This window comes from Phodopus roborovskii, unplaced genomic scaffold (assembly GCF_943737965.1).
Source record: "Phodopus roborovskii unplaced genomic scaffold, PHOROB, whole genome shotgun sequence".
In the NCBI taxonomy this organism is placed as follows: Eukaryota; Metazoa; Chordata; class Mammalia; order Rodentia; family Cricetidae; genus Phodopus; species Phodopus roborovskii.
In genome coordinates this window covers 5,430,288-5,457,925 of record NW_026126618.1, presented here as the reverse complement: position 1 = coordinate 5,457,925, position 27,638 = coordinate 5,430,288, and the positions used below count along the sequence as shown (strand labels likewise).

Below are 27,638 nucleotides of genomic sequence, written 5' to 3'. Positions count from 1 at the left end.
AGATGTGTTAGGCCACAGGTTAGGCATGCTCTACTAAAATAGTCTATTTGAGACAAAGTTTAAAAGGGAATAAAGCCCTCATAGTAAGTTGATAAAATTTGCACGAGTATACTTTTAAACATTGTTACTATAACTGTTAGTAAAACCCACCCCCATAGAAAAATTCAGCAAAAATCTTTATTAAAAGAATGTACTCGGCTGCAATAAAATCTCTGCATTTGTGTTTTAAAAATAAACAAACAGCATGTGACACATGTCTGTAGTCCCAGCAAGTGGGAGCTGGAGGCAGGAAAGGAAGAAAGATTACTGCTAATTTGAGTCCAGTCTGGGCTGTGAGGCAAGGTCCTGTCTCAAAAAGCAAAAACAGAGTGGGGGGGGGGGTGAGGGAGGGGAGAGAGAAGAAAGAGAAGATGAATAGATTTGCAAAGGAATTCTGTATGAAATCAGAATGAAATATTGATTGCTTGTGATATTGATGTGGAAAACTGAGGAGTCTAAAATGTCTTTGCTGTAGCAAACAATGAGACTTCATATAGTTGTAGCAGCCTTCTTCAATTTAGCAGAGAGAAAAAGTTCCTCTAGTATTCCTTATCCTTTACAGATTATCAATTGTTTTAATTATTTAACCCACATGGGAACTGTATTGGCTACAATAAGTGCATTACTTAACAAATTGGGTGATTCTTTTTAAATGACGTAATAAAAATGACTAAAAGCCAGGGTAGGTTGGAAAGCTGAACCCCACCCTTGGAGAGGCCAGGTGCTTTCTGTGGATGGAAAAGCAACAATTTTAATGCCCATTCTAAAATACTAACACATCCTGGGTTCAGTCTCAACTGTGTTTAGAACACAGTAAACCCAACACTTTGAAACCAGGTCCCTATCTTATTATCAAAACACAGTGAATAAAAGTGCTCATAACTAACATACTAAAAAAACAAAATTACAAATGGCTTATGTCTCATTGCCAGCAATGAGGGTGTTAAATGCTAAAAGGCTCCTTGGTATTTATAAAAGCCAAAAATATATACTCATTTCTTACTTCCCATAGTTCTAAAATTATCATTATGTAATTGAGCATAGAAGAATCTTATGACCTGGTAACTAAAGTGATTACATTAGGAGGGATGAGATGCCGGGAGCCCTCCTTAGGTGTCTCATCCCAGTGTTACCAGCTCAATAGAATTAAACAGGAAGAGAACACAATTCAAGGGGGGAAATGATTAGTTTATTTGTTTTATAAAATAGAATGAGAAAGCTTAGTGTAGATGGTCAGGAGGAGACAGTCTTGGATGAACCCATACCATTTCTTAATCAACCCCATAGCACAGGCATGGAAATCTAATTCCGGATCCCTACCTAAGTCACATTCTTCTTAAGGAATCCAAATAAAAATACTTTGAATTTTGGTTACTCTTAAAGTTAATATTTGCAGATGCCCTGGAAGCAACAGTTTGATTTGGTGTCTTGTGTCCCAAGAAGGAACAGTAAACTTAGTTCATAGCAATGCGCCCTCGACTTTCAAAGGCTGTGACCAATGATTTGAGAGTTGTAATCCACAGGCTCCATTTTTAGAATGTGTGGGATGACACTGTCGATTCGTACATTTCCAATGAGACCCTTGAAGAACAATTCTTCGGTGATGGTGGCGTTCATCAATCTCAGCGCCGGGAGTCTGAGAAGCAGCCGAGACAGCCTGGAAGGAGGGGGTGGAGAGAGCCAGGGAAAAGTCAGAGACTCGGGAGAAAAGTGAGCATGCAAACAATAAAGATCAAACTTTCAAACACCAAAGCCAAAAGTTCAGATTGTCACGGCTTAGAGCGGCATGCTGATCACCTGCATGCCACTGCAATCTCCACAAGAAAGCCCTGATTGCTCGGAACTACTTCACCAGGCTGTCTCTATTGGCTGCAAGGACCATGGGACTAAATTATTAAACCATTTATCAGATTCACTTAAGAACCGATTCCCAAAAATTCCTTAAATGGTTTAACAACAATGTTTTTAAGAACAATGCTTTATGTCATTAGAACACTGGAGTCCAATAACTCTTTTCTTTTGAAAACACACACACACACACACAGACATACCACCACACAGAGACACAGACACATATATAGACACACCACTAGACATGGTAACAGATATCTGATACTATTATAAAGAGCACCAATATGGAAAACGGTCATTGGGTTCAAATTGTGAGCTGGTGTGAAGATGAGTGACTGCATGCTATCTAGTTCTATGCTCAGGAGAAGTTCATAAAGGCAGGACTATTAGCTTGTATGCAAGTGTATCTGGAGCTGAAAATTGCTGTTCAAGGGCAACAGCTTTTATAGAAGGAGGAATGTGTAAAACTGAGAGAGCATCCTTACTCTGTGCTTTGGGTCATCAGGAAGTAAAACAAGGTCACCTGAAAACAAACCCCGAATGAGACACCTGACACCTGAGACAGCACCACACGGTCAACAGGAGAGTAGCGTGTACTGAACGGAGATGCTAGGCAGAGAGGTGACGCATTGACGGTGGGACAAAGCAAGAGAGATGACATCGTCTGCTACTACAACAGCATGCGGCTTAGAATGCAGCAATACTTCTTGGAATTCTTTAGCTTTGTCTGTGACTGACCACAGATAACTGAAATTATGCACAAAGAACCCTACTAGAATTTTGAAAAGTGGATGATATTATCGTAAGGAAAGTGAAACACAGACATTAAACCCAGCAAGCATGGTATCATATGCTTATGATAAAAACAAAACTATTCTCAATCATTCTGATTTACTGTCCTTTCTCCAGGGGTGGTGACTGTTTTTATAAAAATAAGAACGGAGAGCTCCTTCCCACCCCAAAGAACATTGGCAACAAGTACTTGGGGGGAGTTATAAGCTATGTTTCAAAATAAACTATCAGTTTGAGTGTTTTAATCCATCATTTTCTCTCTTCTTACTAATACAGTTATTGCATCTGAAAAGTTGGGCTCTGACAATTCTGTGTCTTTGAGCTAGTTCCTCACCCGCTTTATTTAAAGCACTGGTAACCAATCTGCCTAATGCTGTGACCCTTTTTGAATACAGTTCCTCATACTGTGGTGACCCCCAACCATAATTATTTTTGTTGTTACTTCATAACTGCAATTTTGCTACTGTTATGAATCATAATGTAAACACCTGTCTTCCAGTGGTCTTAGGCAACCCCTGTGGAAGGGCTCTTCACCTCCAAAGGGGTCTCGAACCACTGATTTAAAGTGAGAACTCATTAGCCATTGTAAGAGGCCTGGTGAGAGACGGTTTGTCCCCTCTGTGCTGGGGACCAAACCCAGGGCTTGCACTGTGTGTGCTACTGCTAACCTAAGGCCCTGGGACCTTCTTCATGTTTTGTCTTTCTCATGGCCCTGGGAATTTCACCCAGGAGCTTACACAAACCAAGAAAGCACTGTAACGCTCAGCTGCACTGACAGTCACATTATGGCCTTCAATTGTATCAACCACTTCAAAGGTCATGGTTCACTAAAACATTTCATTACTCTTAAAATGGAAAATGATGCAGAATAGATTTACTAAGAAGCTTTTAGGCCAGGCATGGTGTTGCATGCCTCCAAGCAATCTGGAGGCAGAGGCAGGGGGAATCATGGTTAAAGGCTAACCTGGCTCCATGTACATTCAAGGCCAGCATAAGCTACATGAGACCCTCTCTCCAAACAAACACAAATCCTTTAAATGAACGGCATTGAATCGTTTAAACCTAGTGGTACCTGTAGGTGTCATCTGGGTATGTCCTGGTGATATAATCCTGGAATTCCACATAAGCCTTTTCCTGAAATTTCTCAATGAGCTCCATGTTCTCCAGGCCTGGATGATCTGAGACATAAAAGAACACAGTTACCCAAGTCCTGAATGCTCATTTAATAATTCCTGGGTCATAGAGACAGAGCTGGAGGAACAAACAGTTCATTAGAAACACAAGCGCCGCCTCTATGTTCTCCATTCCATAAGTATTTACTGAGCACACCATCAACACCACACTGTAGCCAGTGGTAACTATTATAACATCTAATAAAAACCAGACCAGTGTATTACCAATACGGTTTTTTCCTCAAAAGTTAGAATGTTTTTGTTGTTGTTTTTACCATCTTGCTCTTAACAACAGAAAATGACCAAAAAAGCATACAATTAAAAGACTAAATTAAAAAGCCCCTTTAATCTACAAAATATTTGCAGGTTGCTGTTAAGGAGCCCATCAGATATGGCCAAGTTTAAAAGTACTTATGAAATAATGAGTTATGAGCATTTTTTATCTGTCAGAAAAATCATAATGCAGGGACATGAAATAGTCTACAAAACAGCTTGAGAGTCATGTTTCACAAAATACAAGTATTTAAAGAACTTCATCCCACTGATATCTAACTTTTCAATTTTACCTAGAGAAAAGAAAACTGGCTAACTGGTTGACCTAAATGGAGACAAGCACAGACTCGATGTGTGCCTCGGTGGCAGAGCTGTCTCCTGTCATATGATCCCGCCCTATGCTGGGTCCCAGCGCCACAAACAGGAATAGGAAGTGGGTGAAAACGGAGGCACAGACCATCAGCTGATGGGGAGCGCCTGGCTGGCACCCTCCACTGAGCCCGGGGCCCAGGCTTGCGTGAAGCACAAACGGTTTAATGTCTTATTCGTATCACTGAAAAGAAGAAGCAGGTTCTCCCCGGACAGTTTCATTAGGACATGAAGAAACAGAGTACCCATCAAAGTGAAAACACAGCTCCTGGAGGGCTGTTGATCCCTCCTACTCAGAAACCAGAGACCTTGCTGCCACTTCAATGAAAACTAGACACCAGCAGGAAAACAAGAGGCACATCTTTCTACGAGTTTGCAGTTTTCATAGTCCCGAGAGTAACAAACCCCAGACACAGCAACAGATGTCTTGCATTCTGGCTTTCACACTGCCTAACAAGATAAACCTAAGAATTCAAATAATACAGGCCTGTGTATTCCACTGGCTTTCCATGCAACTGTTTGATGTCCTTAAAATCAGATTTAGAGTGAAAATTACATGATTTTAGATGTTCAGAATTTTATATTTATTACCCTGACGAGAAGCAGTAACTCCCTGTCTCTCACTCCTTGACTCTACAAACGGCTCATTTACAATCTTCTTCGTGTCTGCCTATGTGGGGTTATTTCATATAAATGGAGTCAAGCAATTATGTGTGCTTGTCTGAGTGGTTTCTTCCACTTAGCATCTTATCAGGGTTCACCATGCCATAGCAAATATCAACACTTTATGTTAATGGTATTTCTCTGTATGCATATAATACACATGCACACCCATCTGTCTTTAAATTCTTATCACATTTAGTGAGTGTGTGTGTGTGTGTGTGTGTGTGTGTGTGTGTGTGTACAGGAATGCATGTCACAGTGCATTTTGGGAGGCTAGAGTCTTTCCTTTTTTTTTTTTTTTTTTTTAAACCGTATGGGGACGGGGACTTGAACCCAGGTCATCAGGCTTGGCAGCAAACACTTTCTTTCCTTCTTTCCTCACTTTCTTTCCTTTTTAACTGCTGTTTTTGAGGCAGGGTCTCATTTAATCAAAGTTGGCCTAGATTTGCCACGGAGAGGGGGTTATGCTCAAATCCTAATCAAGGATACCTACCTACCAAGTACTTAGGTTAAGAGCATATCCTATCAAGCCTGGCTTCGTTTATGTATTGATGGACAATTACATAGTGTCCATCTTTTGGCTACTCTGACTAGTGCCAACATGAACATTCACGTCCATTATTTTTGTGTACAAATATACTTTTTATTTTGGGTTAAATTGGATTGAATATATGCTTAGCCTGTGTGTGTGCACAGCACACAGACTTGTTATTACAGGTGTGGGGAGGGGGGCAGAGGGAGCTCTCAGGTGCCTTTCTTCTCTGCCCCTCAGTCTTGAGACAGGGCCTACACTGAGCTTATGGATTTGGCCAGGCTGGATGGCCAATGAGCTTTAGAGATACGCCTATTGCACGCCTGCTCCTAGGATACAGATACAAGCTACTGAGCCTGGCTTTTTTATTGGTTCTGGGGATTCAAACTCAGGTCTTCCTGCTTGCATGGCAGGTACTTTACCCATTGAATGGTTTCCCCAGCCTCCTAATGTTTAATGTTCTGAGGAAGTGTGAACTCTTGTCCAGGGCAACTGCACCATTTCATATTCCTACCTGCAATGGATGAGGGTTCCAATTTCTCCACATCATTAAATACTTCAAGGCGACACAAACATCCTGAGCATGGCGGTGCATCTCTGTAATCCCGAACTTGCGTACTTGAGGCAGGATGACTACCAAGGGTTCAAGTCAAGCCTGGGCTACATAGGCAGTATTAGCCTCACCATGGCTACCTGTCCAATACCCTACCTCAGAAGTACAAAAAGGACTAAATAAACATTACAGAAAACATATATACCTGGGCTGAAGAGAACTATGGCCTTCAGGTAGGCGTATTCGTAGCCATCGATGCAGAGTTTTACCATGCTGTTACAGAACTCCTGCAACTTAAAGATGTGCTCCATCAGGGACTTTCTCCTTTCAGGCGACATCTTATCTTTAAAACACAAACACACTTCTCATTGACATCGAAAATGTTTGGCCGTTTTCATGCATTTTCCTCCTCATTTTCCCTCCAATATTGAATGTGATCAGTCTCTAAACGCTTGAAATTCAGAACCTCTACATAGAGGGGAAGGTAACAAATCACCTTCTGCTGTTGCTCACTCAAGAAAAAGCAAGCATAACCTGAAACTCAACATTCCCCCTTCAGGTACCCCTTCAGATGTAGAGGATCCATCTGAAAAAAATGCCCAAGACCAAAGAGGACCAGGCATGAAGCTCAGCTGGCCGAGTGCTTATCTGGCGATTAGGAAGCCTTAGATCCGATGGCCACTACTACAAAAACCTGTGTGTGGGGGTGAGCACCACCTGTAGTAACACCTGGGAGGTAGAGACAGGTGATCAGGAGTTCAAGGTCAACCTTTGATACTTAGGATGTTTGTGACAGTGTCTCAAAAGAAACAAACAACAAAACCAAAGTACTAAAGACCCTGATGTTTATAACAGGGTTTTGTTTAAGCTTATTTCATTTGGAAAAATGAGAAAGACCATTTTCAACTTTAAAAATTAGAACCTCTAGTATAATAAAAAGAATGAGCAAAATACATTGCTAAGGCCAAAGAAAAGTTGAGAAAAATAAAGTTTTACAGCATTTCAGCTTATCCAAGTGGGAATGTGTGGAAGACGTCTAGAATGTTTAATGTACTGCGGCTTTCCAGAAGGTATGCCATGTAATACAGGAGCAGACAGAATGACTCAGGACCAGGGGATAGAAGGGAGTGTGCCGCTGTCGTCTGCGAGTTTTCTTGCAGATGAGATTAAAGTGATTTCTCAGCCCTCTGGGCAGGAAAAGTTGATTTTAAACTAATGTAAAGAAAAAAGTCAGGCGTGGTGGTGCACACCTGTGACCACAGTACCTCGAGGCTGAAGCAGGAGAGCGGCCTAATGTAAGCCCGAGCTCAGTGAGTTCTAGGTGAGGTGGGGACTGCGAGGTCAGACTCTGCTAATCGCAACAACAGAAACGGAAGAAAGGAAAAGGAGAAAACTTGGAGCAGTGAGAAGCTAGCATAACCCTGATAGCCAGCCCGTGCCGTGGCGTGGGGCTGTGAGGCGCTCAAGGCAGGAGAATCTCAAGAAGAGACTGAGCTTGATTAAAAACAAACACAAAGCGAACATCGGGAAATGCAATGTGCTAAGGAACTGAAAAGTTCAAATGTATAAATTATTCCCGAGCTTTTAAGGAGTGTGACTTTCTAGCTCTCTCTTCTTTTAAAGAAGCTTTTTGGAGTTAGAAGTGGTGGTGTACACCTTGAATCCTAGCATTCAGAAGGCAGAGGCGGGTGATCTCTAGAATGTCCCGGGACAGCTTGACCTAGACAGTGAGACCATGTTTACGTAAGGTCTGCTATGAAGTCCATGATGGCCTTGAACTTGTGCCTTCCTGGTGAGTACCACTGTTTCCAACATGTCTCCATTCTCTTTAGATAAAGAATAGATCCTAAGGTATTGATTCGAAAGCAGCTGATCATGTGACTCTAAAGGTTCTTATGAAGAAACACAGCTTTAGAATTGAGAGAAGTACACATACTTACATATTTGATCTTTATCTATATACAAACTACACATGGATTTTTATATCATAAGGCCTACGTGATGATTTGAGGTTTGTCCCTGCCAAAATTCATGTTTGACTTTGCCTGCTAAGGTAGTGGTGCTGGGAGGCAATGCCTGTTAGAGGGGTTAATGTCTCCCTGATGAGCTTAGACTCATTCTTGGGAAAGCAGGCTCTTAGAGGCAAATGTGTATTTCTCAAATGTGTCCTCTCTATTCTGGAGGCATCTGCTTGATAACCCAGTCTCAGGAATTATACTAAAGACAAAAACCTGACTACTAAGCCCTTTAGGCTTAAATACATTAGCCTTCATATTTCTCTCATTTAAAAATAATTCAAATGATCAGTGGATTTATCAAAATGTTAAGATTACCCTGAGTAAAAAAGGTGAAGCATCCGGCTATTCTACTTTGGCCATAACCTTTTGCAGAGCTGGCAGCTCCTCATCTATCCCTGAAAACATAATGAATAAGGTGTGTTTTTTACCTTGCTGAAGGCTACTGTGAAGACAATTGACAAATGTTGCTAATATAGTTGCTACGTTCATCACCTGCCAGCACTGGGCAAGACCAAGCGTGAAGAGTTCGTTCCAATACGCTTTTACCAATGATATACTGTTTTCTTGCCTAGTAAGGACAGAAACAAAGGCATACATCAGATATAAACTTCACAATTGCTCAATGCACTGAAAACACCAAATTACCACTACTCTAAAAGATCCACGGGCATACACCTGAGAATTCTGCTTTGTACAGTTGGCAGAAAAAAAAAAAAAAAAATCTGGGTTTTTGAGGATGTAGAACAGAGAAGCGTGAGGACTTTAAAAAGCCAGCTAGAGACTGGGTAGTGGCACACACCTTCAATCCCAGCACTTGGGAGACAGAAGCAGGTGGAACTCTGAGTTTGAGGCCAGCCTGGTCTACAGAGAGAATACCAGGACATCCAGGGATACACAGAGAAACCCTGGCTTGAAAAAACCAGAAAAAAACCTTCCAAGCAAATTAGCAGATAACTAAATTGTAGGGTTCCTTCTCTCTCCAAAGAGATTCAAGTTAGTAAGAATGTGCTGTTAAGAAACACACTGATCCTGGTGACTGCACATAAACTATTTCCTTCTGGAAAGTGCCACAGGGTATCAGCGAGATGATCAACAGGTAAAAGTGCCTGTCATCAAGCCTGGCCACCTAGTGATCCCCAGGGCCTATACCGTGGAAGGAAAGAACTTACTACTGCAAGCTGTCCTCTGATCTTCACATGTATGCTGTGCCATGTGATACCATCCCCCAAACACAACATAAAACAAACAAACAAAAAAAACAACTTGCAATTTTAAGCATATAAGTATACTCAGGTACACTCATACACACAAATAAAAGGAAGATAATAAAAAGGCACAAAGGCTAACATTGAAACCTAAGAGTTACAAAGTAGCTGAACATGGTTGTGCATGTGTTTACACAAAGCACGGGGAAACTGAGGCAGGACTGTGTGAGCAAGAGGTCAACTTGGCTGGCATAATGAGTTCCTAGCTAGTCTGCACTCCAGTGTGAGATGCCGGCTCAAAAGCAACAAACAAATGAACCAAAACCAAGAGTTTACGAGAAGGTTTTCCTCATGGGAATTACTCAGGTAAGAATTTTACTTCAGTACTTGGGAAAGACAGCCTGCCAAATGCAAAGAAAAGCAGGATTTATAAACCTTCACACAGAAAAGACTGTAGAGAAAGCCATCTCAGTTAAAAGCAAGGAAAATAAGACATTGTGTTCAGCTGTCAGAAAGAGTAAAATCCAGTATCAGCAGTGAGGAGGAACGCATCAGCCATCCACTGCTGTCGTAGGGGAACTATCAGTGCCTCCTAGGTACAGCTTCTAACTATCAAAGGAAACATGCATCCCTTACAGGACCTAGCAATTTTCCTAGAAGGAACCTATTTTAAGGAAACAGTAATGCATGTTGACAAACTGTACTTGGTAGCACTGGGTAGAATATGAAAGCTGGCAACAGCCCAAATGTCTACTGATAGAGATGAGTAGATAAGTTATAATACTTCCATAAAGGAGGCAGCCATTGGGAAAAATGGGAATCTATATGATAGTATAATGTGACAATCGAGGGAAATAACAGGATGTGGCAGTATGTGAAGGTGTTTGTATGGGTTGATAACCACGGCATGGAGAACTGTCAGGACTCTGGACTTTTAACAACAGGGTTAGCTATTTCTGGAGAGAAGGTTTTACTTTACAGTTCTATACTTTAGGCGTGAAGAAGTTAAAAACAAACCAGCTTTCACCTTAAGCTCTGATTATGAAGTTTAAAAGGAAAGCAGCTCACATGTTAACAGTGTGCTGGTTTGAAGGAGAGTGGTCCCGCAAGGCTCCTATGTGTGACTGCTTCTCCCAGTCAGCAGAATTGTTTGGGAAGGATTGGGAGGTGTGGCCTGGTTAGAGGACATGTGTCACAGGGAGTAGGCTCTGAGGTTCAAAGGACCAAGCATCCCCAGTGTTTCTCTGTGCCTCTTGGTTGAGGTTCCAGATGTGAGCTCTCAGATAGTGCTCCAGCACCATGCCTGCTTGCCAGGTGACACTCTCTCGGTCACTGTAAAACGCTGTCACTCTCGGACGCTGTAAGATTCCCAAACCTTTTTCTTCTATTAGTGACGTGGTCGTGGTATTTTATCACAGCAATAGAAAAGTCACTGTGACAAATGGCAAACGCAGGACAGTAAAAAATAACTAGAAAAAAATATCAGAGCTGGTCTGTGCTACCCTTGTATTGGAATCACCTCGGCCTTAAAGAGAAGGCCCACAGAACAGCTTAGCTCCAGTGCAGAGGTAAGGTAGACACAAGTAGCCAAGGCGGGCAACTGAGGGCAAACTACTAGATTTGTTCATTGCCAGACAAGAAGTTACAGAGTTAATTGTAGAAACCAATTACAGAAGGATATCCATCTAAGCTCATTCAAAACAGAGTTCCAGCTAAGAATGGGGTGTGTGACTATCACCTCAGCACTTGGAAAGAAGACACAGAGGGAGCAAGGGTTCAAGGCCAGCGTGAGCTACAGTGAGTTAGTTCAAGGCTGTCCTAGAATCACAGCAAGACCCTGAATCACGGACATGTTTGCTCTCAGAATTCTTCCATTAGGAAATCAATGACTACTACAGTATCCTTGTAGCACCTATTTTCAAAATATCTTTTTTTTTTTTTTTTTTTTTTTTTTTTGTCTGAGAAGCAAACAAAATGGATAGAAAATGCATTTAAACTAGCTATCCAAGTCCCAGAAGGTCCCACAAGTATCAACAACAACAAAAGCATTATGTTGGCCAAGTCACCTATGCCTGAGAACAACCCCACCATTTGGCATCCACATTAATACACCCAGTGGATTACCTGCTACTGACATCTGTTTGGACTGAACCCATGGTCCTTAGAGAAAAACAATCAACGACATGCACTAAACTCACCAAACTAAAGCTTTGAAACAATCAGGTTACAGAAGAGATTATGTTGTTTTCATGGGGTCATGGAAGATTTAATTTTCATGTAGTAGATTATTATAAACTCTCTGTGGCAAATGATGGTGGCCTGGAACTTTCTGTTCTAAGAATCTAGTCAGAGTTGGCCATGGTAGCCCATGTCCCAAGTCCCAGCACCCGGGAGACTAGAGACTGGGGGCTGGCGTGAGTTTGAGGTCAGCCTGGACTAAACAGTTAGAATCAGGGCAGCGAGATAACTCCGTAGTTGAAGCACTCACTACTGAGCTGACAGTGTGAGTTCAAACCAGAAACCAAGAGGGAATTGATGTACCCCAAGCTGGCTATCTTCATATATCCATGTGTGTGCCTTGTAATGCATGACACACACATACACACACACACACACACACACACACACACACACAATCAGAGTAAACAGTCCTGCTGCTCTCCACACTAGGTAAATTACACCAAGTAACCCCAGCTTCTTAATCTACTGGAACTGTGGAGTCATTTACCTAAATCATGCAGAATGAATTTCCTACGCATTTAACTACAGATCTTAAACAGAAAATCAACATTCCTATTAAACATACAGCTTTTCAAAATACAAATGACAATAACCAAATCCCAACCCATTAATTCATCTAAGTAAACGTGCTTACTACCACTGTGTGTGTCTCTGCAAAATTAGAGCTCTGTGGACAATTTCTGTATCCAGCCAGAACAATTCAGCACACACATCCCTAGTCAGGGTGAGGACAGCTTTTATCTCCACAAAACAGTTCCCTGCCATTAGCATCCAGCTCTTATCTGATGAAGTCAACTCATAAAAAGGATTTAAAGATTATCTAGGCACAGATAAGAAGAGTTTATGTAGCAGCTAATGGCCTGGATTGTTAGCTCAACAGCTACTCTAATTAAGAGTCTTGTGGCTGCAGCACAGAGACCGATTTCCAATACTTAGCAGAGAAAAGTGGCTGCCATAGAAATCAATTATTCTTTAAGGAGAAACCTCAGGCTCTGCTCTTAGTTTCTTCACCATCTCAGCTGTTTCCATGGGATGAGCACATTCAACAGAAGTACTTAAAAACAATGGTGGTGTGACTAATTGAAAGAACGAGTGTACACCTCCAATTCTTTTCTTTTACTAAGAAAACGGATGGTTTATTCTGGGGGGGGGGGAAGGTGAGTGGGGTGGGGATTGAGATTGCTTTTCTGTACTAAGTGTGCCAGTTATGAGCGTGGCTGATGGCATCTAATGCCCAAACATCAGCACATCAATGTTTTTATACCAGCTTTTAAAGTTTTTTCTTAAAAATATTGGAAAATTACTAAAAGCTCAGTGTTATTCTGACACAAAAAGGGAAGGCTCCGTTGTGTATATCACAGTTCACTGATTAGCTGGTAACCAAATCATGGTATCAACTACATCCCATGGGATCAGGCTCATTTCAGTTTTTTTTTTTTTTTTCAGTCAAAGTATTCTATAATGATAGGAAGGGTAGTTATCTCCACTTGTCAAATGGGAAATAAATGTGTCATATGCTCTAAATGACATACTTCAAGTGAAGGTCGGCAAACTTTTGTAAGGCTTTGACTTCTTGGAGTATGTCACTTTCCATTTCTCTCAAAGCAAAACAGACATGATCTGGCATAGTGCAAATTTCTAAAATGGTCTTTGGAGGTTGGGAGAGGGAACCAGACAACTGGAAAGCAGTTGTAGGTGAATACAGCTCCCCAATGGCTGTAATCCTGGGTTGGGTACCGAAACAAGGCTGCAGGGGACAACTACCCAACAGGAGCACCCAGCCTTTTGACACGGCACGCGACACCGCCATCTACAAAGTTCACTCAAAGATCACATCATCAAAGTACAACAAATAAATAAAATGAACACATCACAAAGCTTCTATATTGTCTTATGCTTTTATAGCTATCATTAGCTGTATGTAGCTCATGGCCACGAGGCAGGATATGTCTGTGTTCTAATACATTCCTATCTTTAAGAAAATGTGAATATGAGTATTTTGCTTGCATGCATGTCTGTGTGGCAGGAGCAGAGTCAGAAAGAGAGTGTGAGGTCCCCTGGAACTGGAGTGAAGAAGATCGTGAGCCACCAGGTGGGCGCTGGGACAGAGCCTGGGTCCTCTGCAAGAGCGGACAGTGTACACGCCTGTCATTGTGTTACCCAAAGATGGCCATTGCTGGTGCTGGCCATGAGTTGTCTTCCCCACTTACCCAGGTCATTAACTTGTTCAAACTATAAAACATGGCTACTCTGCCATATAAAAAGTAATAGAGCAAAAAAGTAGTTATCATGAATTATCACATGAATAGAATGGTATACTTTTTTTTTTTTCTATTGTAGTACAAATCCTTACCAAATAAACTTCTTGTTTAAATACACGTGTGCCACAAAAATCACATTTATATTCAAGGACTTCAAAACACTCACCCTAGGGCCTGGAAAGAAGGGATGGAAAGTGCCCAGTGTATCGACAAGAACAGCAGTCTGGAGGCCGACTCCCCAATGTAGTGCACATTCAGGTACTCGGGCATAGGAGAAGGCATGGTGAGCTAGCATGAACAGGGATTTAGGTAAATCATCTTATGACTTAAAGTTCTTTGAAAAACTTGAATATGAACATAACACATCATATAGGAATCCAATACCTTCATCTAAAAAATCCAATACTGAGATAACTCAAGTCACTGGATATTACAGTAGTGCTTACAAGGAGAGAGCAGATCATAATTACATCTGGACAAACAGACCCTCTCGGACTGTCCACCACGCGATGACTTAGTTTACTTTATGAAGTTGCTGTCTTGGTAAATCTGTGTGTTCTCTCCCGCCACTCCCTTCTCTACCAATGCAACACAGTACACTTCGGGCTCAAGCAGCCCTGGATACTGAAAGGTCCTTCCCGTAGGTTACAATTATGCTGGCAGAGACAGCAGGTTAGTGAGCTTGAAGGAGGCTGCTGGGGCCAATTGAGGAGAGCATGCTCCCAGACTCTGGGAGGAGCTCCCGCCTGAACTCCCAGACTCTGGGAGGAGCTCCCGCCTGAATGAAGCAAAGGGAAACATGGGGACACCAGGGCTCAACACTGACACTCCTTCAGATTTTCAAAGGCTAGGTCTGCGTGCGCAGTGTCACCCTATCCTAAAACATTGTTACCAGACACAAAAGTATGCTTTAAAAATGTTCTATGGGAAAAACATGCGTTCATAGGCAAGCAACTCAAAAGGCTATCAGTTTGTATTATTACAAAGAAATAAATAAGTGTAAAAAAAAGAAAGTTTGGTTCGACTTTAGATAGCTATTGTAAGAGTCTGACCACAGTGGATACAACGGAAGTCTGAAAGCATTCTGGAAGTCTAAAGGGAGGTAACACCAGTACATGTGGTGTGCGCCTGTTTGGAATCAACAGCTGACCTCAGAGAGAGCCTGGGAAATGAGTGCTAACAGTGGCCAAAGGGCTCAACCGGAGGAAAGCTGGGTGTTATCTACCAAATGGAAACTGAGTTACATCTTGGGACCTTAAACACTGTTGAATGACCCTAATCCAGAAACATTCTGGGGATCAACGGTTAAAGTCTCACACATTGACACATCTTGGATATTTGGATCAACAGTGTTCAACTAGTAACAACTGAACATTAACCCCCAAATCTGAGGAACTGGAAAATCTGACACACTTCTGGTCCTGGGCGCCATTTCTAGATTGATTCTAGAAAACACTTGCCCAAACACACAAAAAGTCGTAGGTAAGGACATCCATTTTAGCACAGCTTCTAACAGTGACATTAAATGCTGGTGACAACCCAAATTTCCAACACCAGAAAAAAGAACAATGTCCACTATAGAATATCTTAGAAGTATTAAAGTTAGCAAGAAAATAGAGATGACAGTAAAAACAAAAATCTGCACACCTGTAATCCCAGCTTTTGGGATGGTGAGGCAGGAGGACCAGAGCTTGAAATTGAGGCTAGCCTGGTCTATGAAGCAAGTTCCAAGCAGTCTGGGCTCCAGAGAGAGATTTCTTCCCTCTAAAATAAAATAAAACAAAACAAACCAAAAACCCCTCATAGACACCTAAGTAGGAAAAAGTAGCAAAATAAAATGCAGATGACCCAGTTTCTGCGGAAGGGTCTGGCTTTGGTGCCCACGAACAGAGAAAGGGCATGAAGCCACAAGGTAGTGAACAGCGACTGCCTGAGGGACGGGCAGGGTGTACAGCTGTACCGTGTGTGTTTTTCTTTCACTGTGTGTGTTCCTGTGTGTGCGAGAGCACATGTGAGTGTGCAGGAGAACATGTGAGTGGGCAAGCTAGAGGGCGACCTCATTCCTAACACATCACACCATTCACCTTTGTAGAGAAAGTCTCTCACGGGCTGGAGCTCACTTGGGCTGACTGGCCAGGGAGCCCCAGGGAAGCTGATCTCTCCACAAAGCTGGGATCACAAACCATGGCAGCACGGCTGACATTTATTCATTCATTCATTCATTTATTTAAAAACCATGAGCCCTGGATTTAAATTAGGCCTTTGTGCTTACAAGGCTTTATTGGTTGAACTATGTTTTCATATCCCAATATTTTTTTCCTAGGGAATTAACAGTTTTGATAAGATTCTCAAAGGTATCTATAGTGCCAAACAGATCAAAAGGTTTTCATCAATAAGATATAGAAGTTCTCTATAAATGTCAGGTAAAATGTAAAAAACAAGGGCTGGAGGATGGCTATCTGGTTAAGAGCACTGGCAGCTCTTCCAGAGGACCCAGGTTCAATTACCGGAACCCACATGGTGGCTAACAATGTCTATAATTGCATGTCAGGAGATCTGACACTCTCTTCTGGGCTCCAAGGACACTGCACACATGTGGTGAAGGCATCCATGCAAGCAAAACGCCCAAACAGACACACATAAAAAAGTTTTCATTAAAGTAAAAAAGTTAAAGTTGAATCAAGAGCAGATAAACAATTTCAATAGACCTACAACCCCTTGTGAAATAGAGGCAGTCATTAAAGCCCCAGGGCCAGATGCTTTTAGCACTGAATTCTATCAGACTTTCAAAGAAGAGTTAAGTCAATACTCCTCAAATTATCTCACAAAATAGAAACCGAAAGAACCTTGACAAATTCATTTTATGAGGCCACAGTTATCCTGATACTCTTAACCACATAAAAACACAACAAAGAAAGAGAAGTCCAAACCAATTTCCCTTATGAACACAAATGCAAAAATACTCAATAGAATATACTTGGAAACTGAATCCAAGAACACACCAAAAAGATCATCTACCATGATCACGTAGGCTTCATCCCAGAGAAACAGGGATGGTTCAATATATAAAAATCAGTAAATATAATTTGCCATATAAATAAACAGAAAGCTGATTTCTTTGACAGAATCCAATATCCCTTCATGATAAAAGTCCTGGAGAGATCAGAGATACAAGGGACATACCTAAATATAACAAAGGCAATTTATAGCAAGCCTATAGCCAACATCAAATTAAATGGAGAGCAACTCAAAGCAATTTCACTAAAATCAGGAACACAGCAAGGTTGTCCATTTTATGCATATCTATTCAATACAGTGCTTAAAGTTCTAGCTAGAGCAATAGGACAACTGAAGGAGACCAAGGGGATACAAATTGGAAAGAAAGAAGTCAAAGTATTGTTATTTGCTAATAATATGATAGTATAAACTATGGATCTTAAAAATTCCACAAGGGAGGCTGGAGAGATGGCTTAGCAGTTACTAGTACTTGCTGTTCTTCCAGAGGACCTGGGTCCAATTCCCAGCACCCACATGGCAGCTCACAACTGTCTGCAACTCCTGTTCCGGGGTGCTGACATCCTCACACAGACATACATACAGGCACAATAAATGCACATAAAATAAATTTTACAAAATTCCACCAGGGAACTCCTACAGCTGATAAACACTTTCAGCAAACAGGCTAGATACAAGATTAATTAAAAAAAAAAAAAAAAAAAAAAAGCAGTAGCCACCCTGTATACCAATGACAAATGGACTGAGAAAGAAATTAGGGAAACAACATCCTTCATAATAGCCTCAAATAACATAAAATATCTTGGATTAGCTCTAACCAAGCAAGTGAAAGACATCTATGATTAAAAACTTCAAATCTTTGAAGAAAGAAATTGAAGAAGATATCAGAAGATGGAAAGATCTTCTATGCTCACAAATGAGTAGGATTAACACAGCTAAAATGGCTATCCTACCGAAAGCAATCTACAGATTCAATGAAATCCCCATCAAAATTCCAACATAATTATTACAGATCTTGAAAGAACAATTCTCAATATCTTATGGAAAGACAAAAATCCAGGAGAGCTAAAACAACCCTGAACAGTAAGAGAATTGCTGGGAGCATCACCATCCCTGACTTCAAGCTGTACTACAGACTACAGTAATAAAAACCCCACATAGTATTGGCATAAACACAGACATGTTGATCAATGGCATCAAACTGAAGGCCCAGACATAAATTCACACACCTATCTATGGACACCTGATTTTTGGTAAAGAAGCCAGAAATACACACTGGAAAAAAGATAGCATTTTGGACAAATGGTGCTGGTCAAAGTGATATCTGCACATAGAAGAATGCAAATAGATCCATATCTATCACCCTGCACAAAACTCAAGTCCCAGTGGATCAACAGAAAACCAGATACACTGAACCCGATGAAAGAGAGCCGTGGGGAACAGCTTTGAATGCACTGGCATAGGAGATAACTTCCTGAACAGAACATGGATAGCACAGGTATTAAGATCAACAACTAATAAATGGGACCTCATGAAGCTGAAAAGCGTCTGCTAGGCAAAGGACACTCACTGTCAAGTAGACAATGGCAGTAGTCTACAGAACGGGAAAAGATTTTTTTTTAAATTTTATTATTATTTTTTTTTATTTATTTTGAGACAGGGTTTCTCTCTGTAGCTTTGGAGCCTGTCCTGGAACTTGCTCTGTAGACCAGGGTGGCCTTGAACTCACAGAGATCCACCTGCCTCTGCCTTCCGCGTGCTGTGATTAAAAGCGTGTACTACCAATGCCCTGCTGGGATATATATATCAAAAAACCAACGGATCCAATTAAAACAAGAAATACAGAAATCTCAAATGATCCAGGCAGTGGTGGCGCACGCCTTGAATCCCAGCACTCGGGAGGCAGAAGCAGGTGGATCTCTGTGAGTTTAAAGCCAGCCTAGTTTACAGAGTGAGTTCTAGGACAGGCTCCAAAGCAATACAGAGAAACCCTGACATGAACTCCCCCTCTCAAAAAAAAATCTCAAATGGTTGAGAAACACTTAAATATTCAACATCCCTCAGGGAAATGCAAATTAAAACTACTTTGAGATTCCATCTTGTACTTGTCAGGATGGCTCAAATCAATGACACTAGTGACTGGTGAGGATGTGGAGCAAGGGGAACACTCCTCCATTATTGGTGGGAGTGCAAACTCGTACAGCCACTATGGAAATCAGTGTGGCAGTTCCTCAGAAAGTTGGGAATCAATCTACCTCAAGATCCAGCTATACCACCCTTGGGCATATAGCTAAAGGATGCTTCATCCTACCACAGGGACACTTGCTCAACCATGTTCATTGTGGTTTTACTAAAATAACTAGGAACTGGAAACAACTCAGTCCCTCAACTAAGAATGAATGAAGAAAATGTGGCGCATTTACCCAACGACAACGAAGTATTACTCAGCCGTATTTGCAGGCGACTGGAGACAACTAGAAAAGATCGTCCTGTATGAGGTGACCCAGACCAGGAAGGCAAATATGATCGGTGCCTTGTCCTGTTAACATCATGGAGGCTTCCTCTGGTAGCAGAGAGGAGCAGGAACAGAGAACCACAGCCAGACATTATGCAGAGAGAGAGAGTCTGAACTGGAGGTCTCCTTTGGGTCCTTGCCCTCAGGAAACTGCACTGAAGAGGGAGAGGAAAGATTGTAGGAGTCAGAGGTGATGGAGGGCAACAGGACATCGCCCACTGAATGGGAGCAGGACTCACACTGGCTTACAGTGAGTGAAGGGGCAAGCATGGGGCCTGCACCAGGTCCTCTGACTCCTTTCCTCCTACTGAGCTACCTTCTCCAGCCTCAATACGAGGCGTCTTGCCTTGTCTAACTGTATCTTGTTTTGCCATGTTTGACTGCTGTTCTTGGAGGCCTGCTCCTCTCTGGAGGGAACAGAGCTGGACTGCATTTGGGGAAGGGGGGGCGGAGCAGGGAGGAGTGGAGGGCAGGAAATTATGGTCAGGATGGATTGTATGAAAGAAGGACCTATTTTCAATTCAAAAATTTAGTAAAAAAGTTGTCTTTGTTCAAAATTAGGAACAAAGGTTTACCTAATTCTTACTTTTAGGAATAGACTGTGGGGCCTCTTTTGCTTGTATACATTGATTTCCAATTTTGTGTTTTATAGTGTGTGTGTGTGTGTGTGTTGTACTTTTTCTTTTTTGTTCTGTTTTGTTTTGTTTTTGTGTTTGTTCTAAAGAGGAAGGCAAAGAAAGGAGAGGAGTTGGGGGATGGGGAGAGTGAAAGGATCTGAGATGGAGGAGGGTAACTGTAATCAGAATAGGTTGTATGAAAAATATTATTTTCTTCTGTTTTTTTTAGATGAGGTTTATCTATATAGCACTGGCTGACCTGGAACTAGTTCTGTAGACCAGGCTGGTCTTGAACACATAGAGATCTTCCTGTCTCTGAGTACTGGGATTTGCTGTCACCACCTGGCAAAAAATATTATTTTCAATGCGGGTGGTGGTGGTGAGCTCTCAAGCATGCTAAGTTTATGCTTCACCTGTAGAGCTGGGGAACAAACTCAGGGCGTTGTGTGTAAGGAACAAACCCTCTACCAATTGGGCTACACCTCCAGTTCAGTTTACCTATTATTTAATATTGATAGTACCAAATGATGAAACAGCCTACATGATTGTCTTTTGAGGTCTGAACCCAGGGACTTAGGCGTGCTAAGAATCCATTCTATCTCGAAACAATACCTACAGATCCACGAAAGAAAAAATGTCACATGGTTACTGGAGCAGCAAAATAAAACGCAATTCAGAAAACAAAACATTTCTTTAAAAATACTTCTCTGAGTGTGTGTGTGTGTGTGTGTGTGCGTGTGTGTGTGTGTGCGTGTGTGTGTGAGTGAACGTGCGTTTGCACGTATATGCACAAAGACCACAGGGTGGTGATGTTACAATGTTGAGTTCCTCTATTGCTCTCTACATGGTGTTTGTTTGTTTTTACTTATTCTGTATATGATATGTGCACATGAGCGTGAGTGTGGATGCGTGTCATTGTGCACATGTGAAAGTCAGAGAACAACTTCCAGCATCAATTCTCTCTACTGTGCAGCTCAGGGATCAAACTCCGGCAAGTGTTTTGACTCACTGAGTCATCTCCCTGCTGACTCCTCACCTTGTTTTAAGACAGGGTCTGTCACTGAATCTGAGGGCTGGCTGGCCAGTGAGCTCCAGGGAGCCTCCTGTATCCTTCCTCAAAAACAGGATTACAAGCACACACACCATGCTTGGCCTTTTATTTCAATGCTACTGATCTGAGCTTTGGTCCTCATGCTATTTGGCATGCACTTATTGACTGAGCCATTTCCCTAGTAACATAAAACAATTCTTATGATGCTAATTACCCAAAACAACCAGTCCTATGAGTAAGAGACACTACAAAACAACAATATAGAATACTCATGGCACACCTGTCATTACAGCGCACAAGAGGCCTGAGAGCTCACAAGCAACACACACTACCCAGGGAGACCCAGTCCCTGTCTCAAACACCAGGAGTGAAGTGACAGAAATCCACAAAAGAAAGCAACACCCTTCAAAAAACTCAAAACTCTTTACAAACAGTTTTAAAACTACCTTTAAACAAAGGAAATGCTAGTGGTACGTTTTCCTTACTTGCCTTGGCAATTACCTCTTTTTGTTTGTTTGTTTTGTTTTGTTTATTGAGACAGGGTTTCTCTGTGTTTTTGGAGCCTGTCCTGGAACTAGCTCTGTATACCAGTCTAGTCTTGAACTCACAGAGATCCGCCTGCCTCTGCCTCCCGAGTGCTGGGATTAAAGGCGTGCGCCACCAACGCCCGGCTGGCAATGACCTGTTTAGTGCAGCTTCTAGATCAAATTCTTCCGAATAAAACTTCCGAGAACTCATTTGACTTGTTAGGAGACATGGATTCTCCCTCAAGGTCTGTGACAGTGATGGCACTAGCTGCTGTCTTAGAACTCGTCTGACAGTGGGAACTGCGGGCTAGGATGGAGAATGACATTGGGAGAAGTGGAGGATACTTGACTTGGAGTGGGAAGGGCTTTAAAAGGTCATGTGACAGAGCCTGAACTACATCCCACACGAGGAACGGCAGCTATGGGATATACTGATTCATAACTCTACAAAGTCATTAAATAAAAAGATTACTATTGTTCTAGATTCTCTGCTTCCTGTTACATTACCAGATGGCTTCTCCTTCCTACATTTAGGTGGCTTTGAATAAGACATTAAAATATACAAATCTTAGTTCCAGTACAAAATGAAAACAAACTTTGAACACATCCCAAAGAAGGTGGTGTGGCTCAGCCGAGACAGCAGAGAGAACAGGCAAACTAGACACACAGAGCCACAGGGCAAACCTTGCTTGCCCAGTAACTGAAAGAGACGTCAGGGGTCTGAATGAGGATGCCCACCCCAAACTCGGGTCCGAGAACGCCACCGGGAGACCTGAGCATGAAATGACTGCAGTCTTAGAATCACTGAAAAATAAAACTCCTTCAGGACTGGAAGCAGGAGTTGTCCTGAAGAAGCTGCCACTTTCAGGAGAGAAAGGACCCACCAGCGCCAGAAAGAAAAGCCAAAGCATCTAGTTCAGAGAGGCAAAAATTGAAAACGGACAGGAGAGTGAGCAGCCACTGGCTAGAGCGGTCCTTGTCCTGTGTGCCCTGGCTCTCTGCCTGCCTCTTATCCACTAAGCCACCTCTCCAAGCCTACATCTCTCTCCTTGTCCTTCCTCCAGTCTAAGTCCAGGGTGGGGAATGATGGGAACACAATGAAAGAACCGTGGGAAAAGCATTCATTTTGCTCTGACAAACCCTTGTCTGTAACTTTCAGACAGAACTGAAACAATAACTTTCAATTACTCTTACTATCTCTTCTTATATTGTCTATGAAAAATTTTCTTGCACAGTGCAGATAAAACACTTGAACTTTTTTCTAGTTATGGTTAGTAAAATTTTACATGAGAATCGCTTTCTCTAAAGTATTTAATTGGTACATCATGTTGCAGCAATTACTAAGCCATAGTTAACTTTTTCTGTGGCTATTCCAACCAAGCTAAAATTTTTAATACTAATTCTAAGTGTTTTGGTCTATGATACATTTACTTCCTGCCTGTTATTTTTACCGGCAGTACAGACACTTATTTGATAGTTAGAAATGCTTTCCTAAGAAATGCAGGAAAGTTTATAATCTATTGTAAATCATTCTCAAGTGTCCCAGATCAGTTATGTATTGCTAAGTGTAATCTGTGCATACTCAATTATTTTGCACGCCCCTTTCTGACAGCATTCACAGCTGGCGGAGCAAAGATCCAAGAAGAGGGGCCAGTCATAGCATTAGTGAGATCTCAGCAGTGAGCAATCACACCTACAGCTCTGCTCAGCACAGTCATTTGAATAAAAAAAAAAAAATCAAATTTTAGGAAGTTATCTCTTAGGCTCCATCTGTATCGCTTCTAATAGTCCACCTGTATTGCTTCCATTATAAGAGAATACAGAGGCGGAGGGGGGGGCGGGGCAGCGGAGGGGCACCAGCCCAGCATACGGAGGGTCATATATGCAGAACATATGTAGGCATTCATCCCTAGCACCATTACAAAATGTACTTATGATGAATTTCAAATGCTCCTTTTCCGAAGTGTTTTTTTAAAAGGACTTAAACCCAAGGCTGAGATGCAGTATGTAATATGCAACCCCATATGATCATGCTGAAGGGTGGCTAAGTGAGGTAACTCACTCACACATTCATCCCTCTTATCTTTATCATTTCCAATATCACAGCAAAGTATCTGGGTCTTGGATACCGGTTTACACTAAAAACGGAACAGCCGGGCATCAAATGAAAGCCCTGCATTCACAATGGATGTCCACACTCAATGAAAGAAAGCAGTGTGCCTAACTGGTCCTAAGACCCTTTCGTTTTGTTGTTTCCTGAGGTGGGTTTCTCTTTGTCTGTGTAGCCCTGGCTGTCCTGGAACTCACTCTATAGACCAGGCTGGCCTCTGTCTCAGAGTTCCACCTGCCTCTGCCTGGGATTAGAGGCTTGAGCCACCACTGCCTGGCTGGGCTCACACTATCTATAATAGGATCTGATGCCTTCTTCTGGCATGCAGGTATACATACATGCAACGCACTCATACATAAAATATAAATAAATTAAACCTTAAAAATTATGAAAATCTAAACAACTAATTGCCCTCTCATAACTGACCCACAGCGAGTTGGCCCACTGTTTTCTTAGCAGGGCGTGTTTTAGTCCTGAAACTCTACCATGGGTATTTCTGAACTTAAAAGTGTAACAGGCAAATTTTGATTACTGAAAGGAAGATCAAAGTCAGTAGCATAACATAAAAAAATGAAAGATACCCTGAAAACTACATGTGACTCGCTGAGCAGCGGCCCCTCTTTCTCCATGTAGCTCGACTCTCCTCCAGTGATGAGATGTGCGGTTCCTTCCATGCCTTCTACTGGGCTCTGACAGGCTGTGCTTTCTCCTGGAGTCAATGCCCTTGCAAGAGTGTCAAATGCCCTGTAAGGAGACATCAGAAGCTGTGAGCTCGTAAAATGAAATTCTTCTACAAAATCTGGATGACCATTTATTTAAGTCAAGGGGCTGTGGGAATACCTCAGCAGTAGAACTGTGTCTACCATGCACTAGGCTCTTGGGTTTAGTACCAGCACTGTGGGCAGGGTAGGGGGGGTTTAAGCATAAAAATTCTTTTGCAAATAGGGATGGGGTGTGGCTCAGTGGCTTGTGTAGTGTCCCAGAGGCCCTGAGCTCCGCCTCCAGCACCACTGTGGGAGGGGTCTGTATACACAAAGCAAACACAACAAACCAGGCTCCGGAAAACAGTTTTCTTGTATGACAGACAGACTTTGCATTTTAGTGACCTCTGTGATTAGCTCCAAAACCAAGAAATTAAACTTAGTAACGATAGTGTGAAATATTATAATTGCCATATTACCAAGAAATTACCATCTCTTCAAGCATGAGAGAGATAATCATGCTTATCCCTTCATAAATATACAAGTTATTTATGTTGACTTTGCTGTGTCAAACACAATACAGGTGCAGTGTTGACCTGACTTAAAAATTTAGAGACTATTTTTACACGTGTGGTTACTTACTGAAATGTACACAGTTAACAATTTAAGATTAGGAGGATAGATAACTGAAGTTTCCCATACTGTTAAATGATGCATTTTGCAGAGTTCCTTAAATGAAGTCATATGCTCAACAATTACCCAAGGCTCTGAACTGCTGTTTCCTCCTTTCCAGTGTTTTTACAGTGCTGTCAATCAAACCCAGGGTCTAGAGCATACCAGGCGAGCTCTCTACTGCCACTCAGGCATACATAGCCCAGCACAATATTAAATATTTAAATAACAAACGAAGTCTTAGAAAAGATGGAAGGAATTTCATCTCTGTAGTCTAAGTATTAATACTGGCAAGATAAAACCAAATTCTGATTCTGTATTCCTGAAGAATAATTTACAATTGTGGTTATTTCAATGAGCTCTTTGACATTTATTTTTATGGTTGGGAAATCATGCTTAGGAAACATGTTTCGTTCTACATAAAGAAATATCAGACTCCAACTGTCATTTAAAATGAAGGAAATTTCCAACTTGTTAGACTGCAGTACTAATTTTTAATGAATACTTACTATTTTTCAGTTAAACCTTACTGTGCCTTACAGTTTTCTTTTTTCTTTTCTTTTCTTTTCTTTCTTTTTTTTTTTTTCCGGAGGCAGGGTTTCTCTGTGGCTTTGGAGCCTGTCCTGGAGCTCACTCTGTAGACCAGCTCTGGCCTCAAACTCACAGAGATCAGCCTGCCTCCGCCTCCCGAGTGCTGGGATTAAAGGCGTGAGCCACCAACACCCAGTTATATTTTTCTATTTCTCATGCCCAGCTATATTTTTCTATTTCTCATTTCTTATACAAATACTAATTTTTGAAAACTTTGATAGACAGACGTTAACACAAAAACATTTTAATCATTTCAAAACGAAGTGTAGTGAGATGGGACCGGACTTTACCTTGAGACATCACCATTGGTCTGAATGTCTTGATGAAATGCACAGAAGGATGTGTCACCATTGCGTAAGCTTTCCACCACAGGCATGTTACTACTGTAAGAAAGGTCTTTAGCTTTGCCGAGATTTGCTAGTGACGTTACCACACTGGCCAAAGTGCTTAAGTCTCCCTGACACGATTCAACCTAAAAAAATAAATAAATAAAAAGAGAAAGTACTAAAATTATGCAAAGTGGTACTGCTATATCTGCTATATTTTAAAATCTTAAATTATCAAATTATAGGTCATAAAATACTAAAGGAAAAGGAAATTAATAAATCGAATTGCTGAACACAGCAGCTCATTTCTGTAATCCCACAATTCAAGAGGTCGAGGTAGGAAGATTACCACAAATTCAAGGCCAGTGTGGGCTACAGAGTAAGAGCCTGCCCTTAAAGAAAAAAAGAACTCTTAAGGAAAATACAAACTTAAAAATAGGTATAAGTTCTTAAAAATATTTATAAAAGTTTAAAAAAATATTTACTTACTAGCTATCTATCCATGTCATAGTTACTGCCTTTATAAAAGGATATCAAATTAGGTAATAAGTCTTTTTAGTACTAGTGATTTAATATTGTTAAGACTTCCAATAATAATAATAGTTATTGTTGTTGTTTTGTTTTCCAAGACAGGGTTTCTCTGTGTAGCTTTGTGTAGCTGGCCTCAAAACTCACAGAGATCCAACTGCCTCTGCCTCCCGAGTGCTGGGATTCAAGGCATATATCACCACCACCTGGCTTAAAATTATTTCTTTAGATGAAAAGTTTTCAATTTTAAGTGAATGGGTGTTTTGCCTGCATGTAAGTCTGTGCACCACATGCAGCCCGGTGCCCTCAGAGGTCAAGAGAGGGCACTGGGCTCCTGGAGTCACAGATGATTGTGAGCTACCACGTAGGTGCTGGGGACTTGAACTTGGGTTCTCTACAAGAGCAGTCAGGGCTCTTAAGCTCTGAGCCAGCTCATCTCCAGCCCCAAAGGTTTAGTTCTATTTTTTAAATAGTGTTCATTTGTGGGTACATTCATGAGTGCAAGTGTGTATGGAGGCCAGAAAAGGGCCCTGGACAGCCTGGAGGAGTTACAGTTGTGAGCCACCTGAGGGGAAGGCTGGGACACGAAGTAAGATCCTCTGTAAGAGCTCTTAACCACAGGGCCATCTTTCTAGCCCCTCAAAACGTCTTCCATAACAGACTGGCACAGAATCTAAACTGAGTAGTGAAAAGGGGGAAGGCAAATTTATTACCAAACAGACTCCTTAAGATGTCCCGGTCTTAACTGAAACGAAAGGGATCCTTTGTCCAGGTTTATTTACGTTTTCTTCTTCCCAGAGTTGAAGAACTTTCTAGTCATGCTATTGCTCTCTTGCATAGCACACCCTTCCCCACTGTCAGTCAATAACGAATACTATAATCTTTATGCACTGGCTGCCCCTTTTGTAAAAACTGTTCTCTCTGCGGTCTTCAGCTAAAATCACCACACAGGAAGAGTCTTCACTTTTTTCTTTAAGCTCTCAATCTGCAAAGCAACACGAGTTGACACTCAGCAA

General features: G+C 41.7%; 1 protein-coding gene across 2 annotated transcripts in view; it reads right to left on the bottom strand.

Moving 5' to 3' along the window:
- Window positions 1-1,212: 1,212 nt before the first annotated feature.
- Window positions 1,213-27,638, bottom strand: part of Nr2c1 (nuclear receptor subfamily 2 group C member 1) — a 46,854-nt gene continuing 20,428 nt past the window's right edge. For both annotated transcript variants that reach the window (XM_051206309.1, XM_051206310.1), the window contains exons 8-14: window positions 26,059-26,240; window positions 24,386-24,548; window positions 14,136-14,257; window positions 8,691-8,830; window positions 6,450-6,587; window positions 3,755-3,860; window positions 1,213-1,696 (exon numbers count right to left, since the gene is read on the bottom strand). In XM_051206309.1, the coding sequence (XP_051062266.1) occupies window positions 1,522-1,696; window positions 3,755-3,860; window positions 6,450-6,587; window positions 8,691-8,830; window positions 14,136-14,257; window positions 24,386-24,548; window positions 26,059-26,240 (1,026 nt within the window). In that variant the 3' untranslated portion in view covers window positions 1,213-1,521. The remainder of the gene's footprint in view (window positions 1,697-3,754; window positions 3,861-6,449; window positions 6,588-8,690; window positions 8,831-14,135; window positions 14,258-24,385; window positions 24,549-26,058; window positions 26,241-27,638) is intronic.